The 16408-nt window shown below is 33.6% G+C and overlaps 1 protein-coding gene and 1 long non-coding RNA gene across 8 annotated transcripts in view; one reads left to right on the top strand and one right to left on the bottom strand.

Annotated features, from left to right (window-relative positions):
• Positions 1-16408, bottom strand: part of BBOX1 (gamma-butyrobetaine hydroxylase 1) — a 48072-nt gene that overhangs the window by 3908 nt on the left and 27756 nt on the right. For 2 of the 6 annotated variants that reach the window (XR_003045162.1, XR_003045160.1), the window contains exons 1-2: positions 8743-8999; positions 6558-6663 (exon numbers count right to left, since the gene is read on the bottom strand). Coding sequence is in view for 1 of the 6 variants with exons in the window: in XM_006907984.2 (XP_006908046.1) it covers positions 1494-1690; positions 6558-6663 (303 nt within the window). In the remaining 5 variants the exon portion in view is untranslated. Of the gene's footprint in view, positions 1-1493; positions 1691-5382; positions 5416-6552; positions 6664-8742; positions 9005-16408 lie in introns of those variants that run through there. The other 4 variants (XR_003045158.1, XR_003045161.1, XR_003045159.1 and 1 more) reach the window with 4 other exon arrangements.
• The window catches only part of LOC107195409, a 151155-nt gene that overhangs the window by 126249 nt on the left and 8498 nt on the right, over positions 1-16408 (top strand). The gene's annotated exons all lie outside the window — the stretch shown is intronic.

Here is a 16408-nt window from a genome sequence, read left to right as displayed (position 1 = left end):
CACATGAATTGATCCCCATTTGACTTTCCTCTCTTAATACTCAGCTCCACACTGGCCTCCTTGCTTTCTTTTTTACTTTTCTTTCTTTCTTTTTTTTTTTTAATGCCTACAGCACCTGGTCTTCCTAGGTGGTCTCTCTCCTTGCTTTCTTTGAACACACTAAACATGTTTTAAGGACCTTCTTAGGACCTCTGCTCTAGCTGTTTCTGGAAACTGCTTATCTCCTGAGAAATCTTCCTCATTTAAGTTTTTGCTCAAATAGCACTTACTCAGTAAAACTTTTCCTTGTCACATTATTTAATGATGTAAGTTCCATCCTTCTTAAGTCTTTAGTACTACAGATTCCCCTTATCCTGCCCTACTTTTCCTTTTTTATTAAGCACTTACAAATGTTTTAACATTCACTGTAATTTACTCATTTGTTAAGTGGATCATTATTTTTTTCACTGACATATCCCATGCATCAGAAATAGTGGCTGGCCTCAATAAATATTTATTGAATGAAGAAACGAAGGCTCTATATGTATATGAGAAAACTGAGTGAGTATACTCAGGATTTAAAGATTAATTAAATGCGTTTATTTTCATATTATTTGGCTATTTCTCCTGAAAGAATATAACTCACTTCTAAAATTGGAAACACCCCAAATTGCATCAACTGAGATATAATTAAATAAACCATGTCCTAGCACTATAATTCTCAAATAAAAAGATAAATTTATGGCCTTCATAGATACTTAAAAAATTATGATCAAGTACTATCGAATGAGAAGAAAATACAAAATGCTCTTTGTAGGGAACAGATGATTTTTGTTGGCATCAATTCGGAGAGACATCCCTGTTTTATTCTTAGCCCGTGTGGTTCAGCTGAGGCTCCAGAGATGAACATATGATCCAAGAATGGCCAATCAGAATTGTCAGACTTTTCGTCTATAGTGATTGCCTCGAGGATACACTTGGGCACAAATCGGGCAGTGAATTATTCAGCTTTGTTGTAGCTATTTACAAATAAATGCTTTTTGTGTTCTGTAATTACCAGTGCTAACGATAATGAAAACTTGGAGCTTCCATTGATTATCTTTGAAAATGTAGCCAACACATAGGATGGTAAAGCTAAGAGGTGAAGAAAAAAGAGATCAATTTCAGATGACATTGTTTAACTCCTGGATTTAATTTGTGTTAGATTCTTTCACTTTGACTGGTATAATCACACTGGTTATAACAATGTAGAATTTATATTTTAAAAATTAAGTGGAAATGAAGTCTTAGTTATTTCTCATATTAAGAATAGAGATTTTATGAAATTTGATAAAGAATTTTTTTATGGTGAAAAGTTTTTTTATCTTCCCTTATAAAATTTGATTAATAAAAAGTGTTAATAAAAAGTAAAGCTCTGGAGTTAATTGAAGCTTTCTACAGTTTAAGCTTTAGGTTCATGAAACTTTTGCTGTCAACTGTTTTATTGCTGTGAGAAATTTATAAATAGCACTTACTCTATAATTTTGTGTTTAGATTGTACAGAGTAATCGCAGTAATCCACTCCAATGTCTGTGAAGTCCACAAAAGTGGAGGACAAAATCTGAAATGCTTGTGGATTTTTTTCCTTGAGCTTTCGGCACACATTAAATCCATCTACAATTTCTGAATCACCCCCAGTGACAGTTTGTTTTATGCAGTGCAGAAGCTGAACCTATAAAGAGAAATATGTTTTAAAACGACATGCGCTTACATATTCTAACACTATGTGAAAGAAAGATACAGAAGGATATGGATGCACTAAAATCAACAAACCTTTTTCATTTGTCTTTGTGCAGCAGAGAAAGGGTTTAGGGAGAAGAAGTAGCTTGTAATTAACATTTTATAATTCAGACATTGTTATAATTGAAAACATGAGCACAGGCATAATAATGTTCATTAGTAAATGAAAGGCACAGATAATAGCTGCAGGGACTGAGCACTTCATGTTGGAGTATTTATGACTTCATGTTGGCTTCATGAAGGAGGTGGAATTTAATCTGGGTAAAGGAGGGAGGATAAGATTTTGAATAGAATAGGATGGAGACAGCAAGTCAGGTGGCAATGACAAAATGCACATGTCACTGTGTATCAAAAAGTTTGGCTGCAGTAGAGGGTCACACCTGGGAATAGTAGATCCAGTTGGAAAGGTAATTTGGAACCTTATCATGGAGAGTCTTGAATGTCAGATGAAGGATATTGGGCTTTCTCTAGTGTACAGAGGAGAATCACTAAAGGCTTTTGAATATAGAAGTCAAAACTGAATTTTGACTATTAGTCCAGTGGTGCTACATGGGATAAATTTTTTTAAGGGGGACCTAGTGAGAGAGTAACTACTTGGGCATCTAATGCAGTAGTTCAGATGTAAGGATAAGAAGGGAATAAGGTAGGGTGGGGCTATGAGGAGAGATAAACCCAAGAAACACTGGGAATGTGAAACCAAAAGGATAATGTTAGGTGTTTTTACTAAGATTTAGGGGAAAATGTTTAATATTATTTCATTTTGAAAAGCAAACATAGTAAAATTTTAAAAATATTTCTTGAATGGAGTTTGTTTGTTTTCCTTGGTTATATGACTCCTTTTGGTAAGTCAGCATGGGTGGGTGATTCTGAATACCTAAATTTAGGCCCCAATTTCCTGCTTGAAAAAGCTAACACTATTCAGCTGTGACAACTTTATTCCTATTGAGTGAAATAAAAATCAAAACCAATGTCTCACAATTCCTGCAGAAAGGAAGAGGCAATATGATCAAAGGCCTAGACTAGGGGGATATCGATATGAGTGAGAAAAACATCCATATACCTTGCTTATTTCCATAATTGCTTAGAACAGTGCAGTTCATTAGAACTTTCTGCAATGGTGGAAATGTTCTACGCTGCCCTATATAGTCATCAATAGTCCCACATGGCTATTGCGTATTTGAAATATGTTTAGAGTAACTGAGGAACTGAATTTTAGTTTTTTTCAAAATGTAACTAATTTAAATTAAAATTTAAATAGTCATTTGTGGCTAGTGACTACTATATTAAATAATGCAGGTCTAGAACACAAATCCTGCCACTCTTTCAAAACTGCATTAATTTTCTCAATGTTTTATACATACTTATTCTCAAATTATGATTGTCATATACACTTATTAATTTTTCACTATAGTCTTTAGAATTTGATACTTTTATCTCCATTTTGAAGGTGAAGAAACTGATACCCAGAGCTGAAAAAAATTGTCCGGCTAGTAAAATCTCAGCTAATGGATGGTAAAGCTGGAATTCAGACTTTGGTTTATTTGCCTTAAAATCTTCATACAGCAAGTTCTTTTCCTATAAAAAGAGAAATTTTTTTTACAGTACTCTTAATAATTCAGTATTGTGTAGTATGTGTCTATGTGCTTTGTAAACTTTAAAATTCCATTTCAGATTGATGATGCCTTATTTTCTGATGTTAAGAGAGAACTGGTCTAAATTGGTAATTGTTCAGCTCTTAAACTGATGCCAATTTTTCTAAACTCAAAAAAAATACATGCCTAAGCTGACCAAGTCATTGCAGGAAACTACCTCATCACCAGGGCATTGAAGAGTGAAGCAACTGGATTAAAAGAAGATGAAATGAAAATCTCAGCCTCAATGTGCCAAACTCCAAGAAGGCAAAACAATAGCATAACTTTGTCTCTGGGAGAATCAGTGTTCTTTAATTTTGTTTCTTAGATTTTCCATAATGAAGTCACAGAATATTTCAAATATAAATTTTAACAAAAGTCATCTGATGTCTTTTACATATGGCAAGACCAAGTAATAATCTTCTGTTATATACTTATATTTTAATGAAAGAAAAAAGATGATGGAGCCAGATAACACTTTCACTGCTAATTCAAAAAGTAAATATATGTTGATGTGTATAAAACCCAACTTTATTTCATGTAAGTCATTCAGAACCAAAAATATTTTCTTTCTAAATGTTACTTTATGGCAGCATGTGACTTTTGGCCCAGACAAAGAAGTGAGCGAAGCAACATCTGCATTTCATTAAAGATGTGCTTCCTTGTCCCTGACCCATATGATCCAAATTGATCAAACTGAATTCTCAGCAGGTAACTTATCCAGATCATTTCGTCTGTACTGAAAAGAACATTGACTTATTCTGTTTGTTATGAAAACGCTTGAACTTTGGGCCAAAATCCCTGAAAAACAATAGCACAAAGAGGTGCCTATATTTTAACTATTCTTTTAATAGGATCTAGACATTTCAGGAATCATCTTTTAAAATCTCCTATTGGGAGATTTTAGCTTTGGATGTTTCATTTGCTGATGGAGACAGGTACAACTTTATGGCATTTCTTTGCCTCTTGATAGCGTGTCGGTTAAATCTCTACTACATGAAAGGTGCTGGGTTAAATCTTGGAATACAGAGAAGTATAAGATTCAGTTGCTGTATTTAAAGAGTTTCTAACATATGACAATGTCTATAAATATTCACCACATTATATAAATTATGGAAATTAAAAAGTCCAACTCAAGACCGGTATGGTGTGGTAAAAAAGCTAGATCGAGTCCTGGGTTCAGTTCCAAGTTCCCTATTAATCAGATGTCACCTTGTGAAAGTATTTAACCTTGCTGTGTGTCATTTCCTCATTGGACATAAAAATACATGATTCATCCTGTTCTACCTTAAAGGAATGCTAAGAGAGATCAGATAAAGTAATGTAAGTAAAAATGCTTTGAAAGACTACAAAATGCTATGAAAATGTCAAGCACTATACTATACTTTAGGAATATTTATGAAGTCATTTAATCACTTTTCCATAGGCTTTCAATTTTAACCCAGAAACAAAACCCAAACTCATAAAAAACAAAACAAAACAAAACAAACAAACAAAAAAAACCCATCGCAGATAATTTAAAAATTCAAATAGAAGCTTTAGTTTTCTGGTCTAATTTTTAAAACTTTATTCCATATAACTTTCTAACCTATATTTAGCAGACAAACTGAGCTGATTATTTTGGCTTTTAACCCTATAACGTTTTAGAAAATTTTTGGACCACGATTAGAATAAATCATGTTGTATATCTCTTCCTCCCCCAAGCCCCATCTCCCAAAATGACTATAGTGGTCATTTCACTGTCATCATTTAGTTCAAAGAACTCATCTGGTATTTTACAATCAGCAAAATAATTTAAAATGTGAAGTCAAATACTAGACCAGCTTAGTTAGTACTGGCGAGGACAATGGATAAAAACGAGGGCACAGAGAAAACTTGTTCAGTCAGCATGATGGAAAAAACTGAGTAATTTTCATTTTTATCCATCTTATCTTCATTAACTAGAGAATAACTCCAAATTTCCTCTTCTATTTACCTTTAAAGATATAAATTTCTGTGTAGTCATTTCATTTAGTCCCATTTAGCTCTAAAAATAGAAACAAAATATCTTTTCAAAGGTAGCTTTGTGATTGTTTCTTGGTTTATCAAAAACAATGCTTTTGTAAAATGTTACTGGTTTTACAAAATGACAGTTTTGTAATAACATAGTGGAAGAGGGCCCTTCTAGAAATTCTGGAGGATTTGTAGTTCCATGCCCAACATTTCCTTCCTTGACAATAAATCTTGACCGGAGAGCAGACGGTTTCCAAAAATAGACAGAGCTATTCTGCTCCTTGACTTCATACCCCTTGTAGTATGCCTTTGCAGCTTTTCCCATAAAAGGTGGCCTCTACTTCCTCATCTCTTGAATCTGACCAAAACTTACGACTTGCTTTGACCAAAATAAATAAATAAATAAATAAATAAATAAATAAATAAATAAATAAATAAAATGAAATAAAACATGGCAGAAGTGACATTGTGTCTCTTACTACCTTAAGTCTTGAGGGGCCTTATATATTTTGGCTTGTTCTCTGGAAACTCTGACAGCTGCCACGTGCATAAGCCTGGGTGGGCTAGCCAGCTGGAGGATGATAAGATAGATCAAGTGGAGCAGAGACAGCCATCCCAGCTACTACCTAGGTTAACTAGCCCCTAGCCAACTCAGCAGCAGCAGAACTGCCCAGATGGAGGCAGCCCAAACTATAAAAACATGACCTAAATAAATGTTCCTTTAACTCATTTAGTTATAGAGTGTTTTTTTTTTTTTTTTGCAGTAATAGTTAATTAATATGAATGATGGCCATGTGACTTCGTAGGAAAAATCCTACATTATGTTCCCTTGTTTTCTTTGCTCTTTTTAAATTCTCCTGGGAATGGTAAATGTGCAAAAGGGCCTCAAAATGTACTGTTGTGGTTAAATGTATTTGCAAAGCAAAAGTGCCAGTGGTTATTTTCAGGAAGAAACAAAAATTGTTTTAAAAAAACCATAACATGAAATTCTTCTATCCCTTGGGAATGTGAAGCTATTTAGGATTTAGGTACAGAGATTTTGTGAGTTTGGATTGTGTTTGGAGAAAGATCTACATAAGACAAATTAGCTAGTGAAACATATAATTTTCTAGGCTCAAAATATAGGATATTGGTCCTTGGCCTGCCTTATGGAAGATATGATGAGGCTCACCTTACCCCAGGTGGATGATGGAGGGCTGGATAATCAGTGTGAAAACTTAGCTTCCCAGTTGTGTAAGCTACATTGTTTGCGTTGATTTTGTCTTGCACTTGCCAAGTATGTCTGTAAAATACAAGAAACATATGTTTAAACAGGCTGTTGCTAAGCCAGAGGAAATGTGTTAGAATGAACTTGATACATGGGGGAAATGGAAACTTCACTTTATAAAATAATTACCTTAATGACCATCAGCCAAGAAAGATACGCTGACCTTTCTTTTCCTAAAATAACCATTTCCGAATTAGCATCTCCTCATAGCTCTTTTCCTCTCCGAAAGAGAATACATCTGTCTAGCCTACAGTTTATAAAAAGGTGTATGTGAAATTGTAGGTTATGTTTTTTCATAGCTGTAGTGCTTTTTTATAAATAATTTATTGAGGTGAAATTCACATAACATAAAACAAATCATTTTAAAGTGAACAATTCAGTGGCATTTAATACCTTTAAATTTTGGTAGTCACCAGCTCTATCTACCTAGTTTCAAAACATTTCCATTACTCTAAATTAAAACTTCTTACTCATTAAAAAGTTTCTTCCCATTCTGCATAGTCATAGTATAGTTTAACATGTTCCTCCATCCTCTGCGTTTCTGGGAAATTGGCAGTAAATGTAGGGGCTTTTTAATTCTTGGCAAAACGTAGATGGCATTATTTTATTACAAGATACAGACTGTCTAGATTTCTTTCTTTTTGTGATGTTTGCACACAGCTAGATCCATCAATTCACTACGAGTCCTAAAGAGTGAAATACAAAAGAAAAATTTCTTTTTTGTTTATCAGTTGAAAAATGTTTTAAAAGATCTGTTTTCCTTCATTTAGTATTTGGTTACTCCATACAATATCTACATAGGAATGATGAGATAAATGCTTGATTCTTTCTCATTATTTAGCATTTTGCAATGTAATGGATTAGTTTCCTACCCTTCCAAGGTGAATAATTAGTTAAAAAAAATTAGTGATGAAAATGTATTAAAACTAGATAGAAATAATTGTTTTAAAACATTGTTATTGGAATAAATGACCCTTTAAAATGGTTAATTTTGTGTTATGCCAACTTTTATCTCCATTATCAAAAAACACAACTCGGCTTAAAAGTTAAGAGATGTTAATTAACAAAAGAACTAGGGATTACTTGCAACTCTGTGACAAGAAAAGAAACCATTATTCAGATTTTGTAAAGCTTTTCTCTCAGAAGTCTGAGACAATGGATAATTGGAAGGAAGCTGTGTTTCCAAATGAACCAAAGTTGTTTTGAAAAAAAAAGCCACTATATATATATGTATGATTTACAGTATCTATTTATTTATTTATGTTCACATTTATCACATCATTTATTGAAAAATATATATTGAACACCTCTTTTATTCCAGGTATTGTTTTTGCTTTAGATATAGAGCAGGAAACAAAAGAGATAAATTACCAAATCTAATATCACATAGAGATAAGTCCTATTAAGAAAATAAAGCAAGATAAGGAGATAAGAATTGGAGATCAGGAGAATATCATGACAGAGATGATGCTTTGGAAAGTGCTCTTTTAGAAAGAGCTGGCATTTTTCATAGAAACCTGAATAAAATCAGGAAAGGAAAACTCTGAATTTCTGAGAGATGTATTTTAGGCAGAGGAATCTGAAGTGAAAAGGTAGTGCTTCTTCCTCCGTTCTCTGGGGTTGAGGATAAAACTAGCTATTTTGCTCTGGTTTTTTTTTTTCCCCCCTCATTTAAATTCAGGATGGAAAGCCTAGTATATGTTTTAGTAAAGGTTAAAGAGCTATTCACATGTGGCCATGAACTGGAAAGAGACCCAGTGAAAGGAGAAAAGAAGTATATACAGCCTGCTGCAACTCATTTCAAGTATGAGTCAGGCAATCCATTATATTTAATGACTGTAGCCAAGAAATACATGTTCTCTATAAAGTTCATGCCACTCCAAATCCCATATATAATACAGATAAAGACTGCTGTCAACATCAGCATTCCAAGAATTAACACGTAGGAAGGGATTTAAGGAGACAAAGTAATTTCAAGTTGTAGAATATATAACGACTTTTGACTAAGAAGATGATGCTGTTGACACTGTCAGTAGGAAATGACTATATTTAGATTTTCTTTTCAAGAGTGATGATGGTATTGCATTGACTCACCTACATTGTCTTTCCTGGTTTCTCCTATGATCAAGGGTAAATTAACTGAGTTTTGCTGCAGCCAAGAGCTGGCTGAGATTCAAGGTGCAAGCTTTAGCCAGGGAACAGCTCTCTTCATTTGACATTAACTGGCTTCTACAGGGATGGAGCCTATTACTTGGCTTCATCAGAGCAGTTCTTCAGTCTTCTGAGCTAACTGGCAGGAGATGATCAACATTTTTCAGCCCTAAAGTATCTTTGGCACGGTATGGGATGTATAGTCTAAAAGTCTGTGGTCATGCATAATGATAAATCCCAGGAAAGGAGTGAGCCAATTCCAATCATAAAACATTCTCCTAATAGTTTTAGCATAAGTCTGGAAAAATTCTAGAAATGTCATTTGGTCTACCTTTCTACATCCTTACAGAAATGAATCATGCTGAGAAGGCTGCTGCTGATTGTCTAAGACTCTAAGTTTTCATTTAACCTTCCCAGATCCAAATCTCCAATGAAACACAGCAGAAATAAATGCAAACATGATCCAGCAGCCTGTGTAGAAACCATTTTTTAAAAGCCCTCTTGTGAAGCCTTAGTGAGATAAAGGTGTACTTACATGCACCTCTCATTAGAGACACATTCTAAAGTTGTTCCAAGTAATGCAACAACTCAAGCAGATTATCAAGAATTGTCAAGAGTGAAGCAGAGGTGCTGGGCCAGATTCTTCTAAAACCAAAGAGGCAGGCATCTTAATCCAATGGTATTGTGCTACATATAACCCTGCTTTTGCCAAAGATGCAATTTTCAACAAAGCTAAACAAACAAAGATGCTACTTAAAAAAAAAACGAAGACAAAAACAAAAAAACAAAAAACCACTGAGCCATTCATGTCATTTTCAACATTTAATTAGAAGTTTCCCTTATATTTTTCTCATCTATTCAAGGGTTTTGTCAAAAGCTCCTGTACATTAAAATCATGATTTTTAGAGACTATTTCATGGGTTTGATTTAAATGTTAATTTGCTAGATTCACTCAAATCTAGATGGCCAGTCATAGATATCATGACATTTCATGATATTTATAGTGTTTTGTCATAAATTTGAAAACTTCAGTGTTTATAAATGCTTAAATATTGTTTTTGTAGATTTATCCTTTATACCCTTGGTGACAGATTTTATACTCTTTTGGTTAGTGGCTCACACTTGGAAAATCATGCTGGATTTATCTGTAATCTTTGTCTTTTCTGAAGTACTACTTATATGAAAAGATGTTCTACATCTGCCACTTGGATTTATTATCATCAGCAGCTACAACTCCCAGTTAACCTGCTGCAAGCTCTTCTTGCAGATTATAGAAGAATATCTTCTTTTGAACATCATTACCTAACCAGCTGGACTGAAAACATAATGCCTCATATTTTAATTTTTAAATTTTAACTTGGAAAAGAATCTTCTAGCTAAATTAACAAAAAATTTTATAGTCAGCCATCCAAAGGAATATCAGTTTGCATATTATTTCTAACTACAGTAGTAACATATTCACATATGACTTCCCAGAAGTAATCACTCACCAGAGCTCCAGACATTTATTTTCCCATTATCATTTATTAGACACATACAATGGTCCAGGAAATGAGGATGCAGAATAGAATAGAACAAACTTGTACCTCTTGAAACTTACAGTCTGTGGGGAAGACAAATTAGTATGATTTACTTTCCAAAGCTAAAGTACAAACTGTTATGAGTGTGAAGAAGTGAAGATTAGATAGGATTTGCCTAGAAGAGTAAAAGTCATTGTAGGAAGAAGAAATAGCATGTTAGAAGGCCCAATGGAGAGAGAGAACATGGCCTAACAGAAGTAAGAGAAGTTTAGTTTGGGCTGGAGTGGAGGGGGTTTGCTCTGTTTATTCTCGGTTTCTCTTCAAATTTCTGCTTTTCTTATTGTCCTGTAAAGTCTTAGAAAAAATATTTTATTACATTAGGGAACTGAGTTCAAACATATTCTTTATCTCATAGCAATGAACCCTCTATCAAAAATGTTTGTTGATTGAGAACATGGACTCTAGAATAGTGAATTGTGTTATTTTCCTGATTGTCTGACTATTAACTTTAATCTTAGCCTAAGCTATGTATTATATGTCTATTTAATCCATAAATACTTTAGCCATCAATTATTGTTATTGTTTTAATTCTAGCAGGAGGGTTATGCTTGTTTGTAAATAATACTTGACAAAATTGGTAGAATTATGTTTTAAAAAGTCATTATCTTTTCAGTTCTACTTGTATTATGGATACACATTTACACTGCATTTATTTTTGAATATTAAAATTTTATACCATTTTTTAGGTGAGAATTAATATCCCAAATACAAACTAGAAAGATAGCAGTAACTTTTCTGACATCTAGTATCATACTTACTCAGTCCATTAAACTAATATGGAAATCTCTATGATACCTAAAGATGTAAAGTAAACAAGTAAACGAAGGAAATGCTAAGGTTATGGTGGTGACATAGCTTTTAATTTCTTTGAATATTGCCTGCAAAACATCTAGTGTGCAAACCCCAAAATCCAGGGACAACATTTAATCAAAATTAGATGACAAGATATTTCTGTGAACTCCCAAAATGAGTGGGAGTATAGAGGTAAACCTGCCAAAGCCATAATGTGTGATATCGGCAAGTGTGTAGGAGAAAGGAGAGGGAAGCAGCTAGGTACCTGAAGGATCTGGAAAATTCCAAAATCATAGCATATTTACTGGAACATGTAGTAGGGCAATTTGAGAATGGCAGTTAAACTGGAAAGGGGATTTTCACATTTCAGTACAGCTGAGTATAAGAAGTCCATCCATGCAAAGGCCCCATAAACTCTTAAAAATTTATCAAACTCTCTTCCATGATAAAGCTTCCTTCTGAGAAATAGACTCCAAATTGAGCAATACAGGGACAAAAGAAAAAGGCCTAGGTAAAAATGAAGGAAAGGAACCAGGAGATCTTACAATGTTATCAGCTATAGTTTTGAAATATAGCTTAAAACTGTAAGTTACAAAAGATTTCTAAATAATATCTCAAGAAAACAAATTTCACACAAAAATTAGCAACATAAAATGATTAAGGTCTAGTCTAATACATGTTTTAAGGAAAAAAAAGAGAATATCAAAATAGCTCACCTACAGATTACATGCCAGAAAATATTTTTTTCTATTTCTAACTTCTGTTTTTATATCTACTTCTAATGAACAAAAATACTTTAATTAATGGAACAATATATGAAAGAATAATCTACATGGGAATCAGAACCTCAAAAATAGGATAATACATTCAGGGAAAAAAATTTAAAAATCTTTAAAAAGTTAAGACTAAACTAGAAGGAATGCAATATCAAATAAGCATAATAGATGATGTCTTTGGATAATTAGAAAATAAAAGGGAGAAAAATTTAAATGTCCGAAAAAGGAAGAGATAAGGATTCGAGAGAAGGTAAGAAATTCAGAGAATAGGCAAAGATGATTTGACATATGTATATTAGGAGTTCTTGAAAGAAGAAACCCAAAGCAAAGATCAGAACAAATACTAAAAACTATAATTCAAAAAAAGAAATTCTTGAAATTAAAAAAAAAAATTGAAACTGCATACCAAAAGACCAAATGATATACTCCCTTTAAAATTGCCCCAGAACAACCAATGAATTACTGGTCTTAAAAAATCTTTTAAGCGTCCAGGTAAAAAAAGATCAAATTACTTAGAAGAAAGAGAAAATTAGATAACTAATAAAATCGTAGTGCATATTAAAGATGCTGTAAGCCAAGAATTTTATACTTAGCCAAGTTAATTTTCGAGTTATAAAAACCTTAAACTGCTGTCAACATGCAAGAATTCAGAGAATATTGTTCCCATGAGTCCTTCCTGAGGAATTTACAAGAGAATGGGCTTCAGACAACTAAAGTGAGTAGTGATACGTTGACACAGTACTGGTGCTGATTACTAAATTTGTACTTACTAGAAGTGAATTGTAGGAGAGAAAAGAAACAGATACCAAAAGAAAAAAAAAAAAAGAAAGAAAAGTTGGGAAACCAAACTGTAGTGCTAAGAGATGCACACTAGGATTATTATGCTTTAAAACAGGAAAATAAGGTGGTGAATACCATAAGATTCAGGAAAGCCATCACATTAGGGGACAAAATAGAGGTTTGAGATTGGTTGGGATATGTGGATGGGTTTTAGAGTGGCTGGCAATGTTTCATTTCTTGACTTGGATGGTGTATAAAAGTGTTTGACTTACAATAACAGTTCATTGAGCTATACTTTTATGTGATTTTTCTGTATTTGTATTTTACTTTATTATGAGAAGTGTATTTTAAAAATTTATTTTAAAAGTTAATGATACTGCCAATAATAGAAATGGTGACGGATAATGATAGAAAGATGATAAATAACTACTTCTATAATATATAGAAAAATGTTATAGCAATTTGCTTCAAAGAAAATCCCAAAGGCCTTTGTTATGAAAAACTTAGAATGCAAACCAATGCAAGGCAATAACAATAACAATAATTTCCACATTAAGCTTATTTAGAGGTTTTTTGGGGGTTGGAGGTCTAATTGTACTTACTTTATTTAATCTAAACAAGAATTGGATTCTAGTTTAGATTATTGATGTGGAAGATTAAAAGTTACACTTCATCTTCTCATGACTATTTAATTCTTTGTCAATTATCATTTTCCTTTTGCATAATAAACAGTTGGCTATAATTGAACTTACTAGAGGAGAAGGGAATTAATATTCTGGTGCTGTCATTCTGATTTAGTTTAAGAAATTTCCATATAATCTCACTAAATTATTCCCTAGTATCTGAACTATAAATATGAGTAGAAGCGACATTTGACAGTCAAGATTATTATGGCATTAGGGTCTATAGAAGGAATGTTAGATAACAACAAATTGCCATAGTATCATCATATAAAGGAAAGACTGCAGACTACTGAGTCAAGTAAACCTGGGTTTGCAGACTGATTGTTCTGTCTCAGCTTTCTTGCCTTTAAAATAGAGGTAATTATTCTTATCAGGATTGTGAAGATTCAGGATAATGATGGTAAAATATTGAGCTCGATGCTTAGCACATAAAAGGTGCTTAATAAAAAATTATTTTTCCCATCCCAATAACAGCTGCCTGTCCTGACTGCACAGAGTATAATCATTGAGATTTAGATGGCTTGTAGAGAAGCAACTACCTTATTAGGGTATCTCATAAATTTCTTCAAATGATTTCTAGAGGAGCATGAGGCACAGAAGTTATTTTTCCTTTCATTCATGAGATGACCTCATACTCAAGCGGTTTTGCTGGCAGCAACTTTAATTACTATGAAACCTAATATTACAAAGGGAACCCCAGGGACTGGCTCTTGGCTGATAACATAAGCTGGGTTCACAATGGCCGAAAGTGTGTAGCTTGTTACTCTGCTTTAGGAAACCCTAAGACTCCTAAGAATACACATTTTAAAGGCCCCTGCCCCAACTCAAACACTATGGTTAGCAGTAAATCTTAAAACAACTCATTAAGAAATCCCAGTGTGAATTTCTTACAAAGTAGGATGGAATTACAACTAAATTTAGAACTCAGACAAATTTTCTTTGCTTTCTTCCCAAGTCTGAATTGCTTTTAGTTTTTTTTTTCATAGCTCAGAAGCCATTTTTATTCACGATGGGCTGTGTGGTTTTCTCAAGCAATTTCTTGGCTAGAACTTCAGCAAAATGTGTAAACTTGTCTTTTCTTTCACTGTTCAGCTCCCACACTTGACAAACGTTTTCTGGTAATATGTATATCAGGCAAATAGCTGTTTCAAAGTCAGATTTGGAGGCAGTGCTAATGGTAGTAGCAATTTCTAAGGGGCCAGATTCCAAGAAATAATAATATTTTTCACTCATACACCCTCACTCTCTAATATGGCATAATGTGTGAAATGCTGCTGGGCTGGCTTATAGAAATGCTAGCAGAAATCCAGTGAATGCTAGAAGAGAGATATACTTGCACTCTCCAAAGCCATTTCAATTTTGTTAACTTTTTTTTTTTTTTTTAATTAAGTTTATTGGGTCAATTTTGTTAACTCTTAACTGGACTGTATGGTATTTGACAAACAGCCCACTATTTTCTGTTTGACATTATTTTAATCATCCATTGAAGTCTGAATGCAAGGCACTCATTCATGCAGATGCAAAGCCAGACAGTAGTAGTAGCATTTTACATTTTTCCAGCAAAGTTTTCATCCAAAGGCCTCAAAGGGCATGACAGGTATTAAAACACTCCTATAGAAAGAGGGGTAAGTCCTCAGTTGAGGAGAATCATAGAGCTCTGGGAAATTACATGAAAGGTTAGGTCAACTTCTCACTTACAAATATCCAGCAGTGAAACTGTGATTAAATTCTGTTTCCCTATTGGTTCTATGGGCAGCTCTCCGGGTAATAATGCAATCAACACAGATGCTCTGGGGCATTGGGTCCTTAATTCTTTCCTAAACTGTCCGGAACTAACTGTTCCACAACATTTATTTATATTTTCCGCTATAATTTGTGGCCTTATAAGTTTTAGTCAGCAATTATACAGTTTCCATGCTTGTTTCCTCAAGATAAAATTTAACTACGACTAAGTTTCTTTTCTTTGACCTTTTCTTTCACTGTCTCTCACCATCTTTATCTGTAATGTTAGTGTTTCAGAAAACATATTTTTCACTTTTACCTCATTATTCTCATTAGTCTAATCATTGTTACATGTATTAATGCAACTTGCTTGGGCCAGCAAATAAAACATTCATGGAAAGAAGAAAATCTCAACTTCCGGCAGTCCACTGTAGAAAGAAGGCAGTCTTGCTGAAGGCTGAAATTTATAATCTCTTCTGATTGACTTTCTGAGGAAGAAAGGTGACTCAGAATTGCTGATGAGGTTAATTTTCTAACTGAAGACTGGTAAATGTCAACAATGACAAAATGGAAGTCCCCAGTATCTTAGCACGCATTCCTGTTCATTAAAATTTCCTGTGTGCAAGGCACTGAGCTAGTGCTAAAGGTGTCATCCTGATTATTTCTTCCTACAAGTAGCTCAGTACACAAGGGCAATGGCAATGAGATATGCATGCCTTATTTTCAAAGATTATTCTGACTGGTAGTCACAAGCTGGATAACTAGTTAATATACAGTACTGGTGGTAAACACTTTTTTAAAAAAAATGACATGGAATCATCCTTACCTCTCGGTGTCACACCTACATAAACACCCATATACATGAGCTTACACAAATAATGACACCCTAATCTAGCCAGTTTATGTAGTTGTCCAACTAATTATAAAAAGAATTTTGAGGATATGATTTTGCTTTTTTAGGGAAGACCATCTGAACTTCTCAATGTTATCTCATCAGAATTATGCTTTGAAAAGACCAACACCAGCATACATTCCTACGATCCGTCAAATAGTAGTGATATCTTACAACAAAGTTGTTCATTTTTTTCTTGTATGCATTACCACTAAAAGTACAATCTTCATAAAATTATAAATTTCTTTACTAGATGTTATATATATACGTGGGAGGCAAGAGAATTTCCACTTCTTTTTCCTGATGGGCAGTTCAGAATGCAAAACTGGCTCACTTGGATGAAGACTAAAATACTTGGTTTTATTATAATGCCCTGGGCTTAGG

The sequence above is a fragment of the Pteropus alecto genome, unplaced genomic scaffold (assembly GCF_000325575.1).
Source record: "Pteropus alecto unplaced genomic scaffold, ASM32557v1 scaffold71, whole genome shotgun sequence".
Taxonomy (NCBI): domain Eukaryota; kingdom Metazoa; phylum Chordata; class Mammalia; order Chiroptera; family Pteropodidae; genus Pteropus; species Pteropus alecto.
Note: the sequence above shows the minus strand (reverse complement) of the source record. Positions and strands in the feature narration are given on the sequence as shown.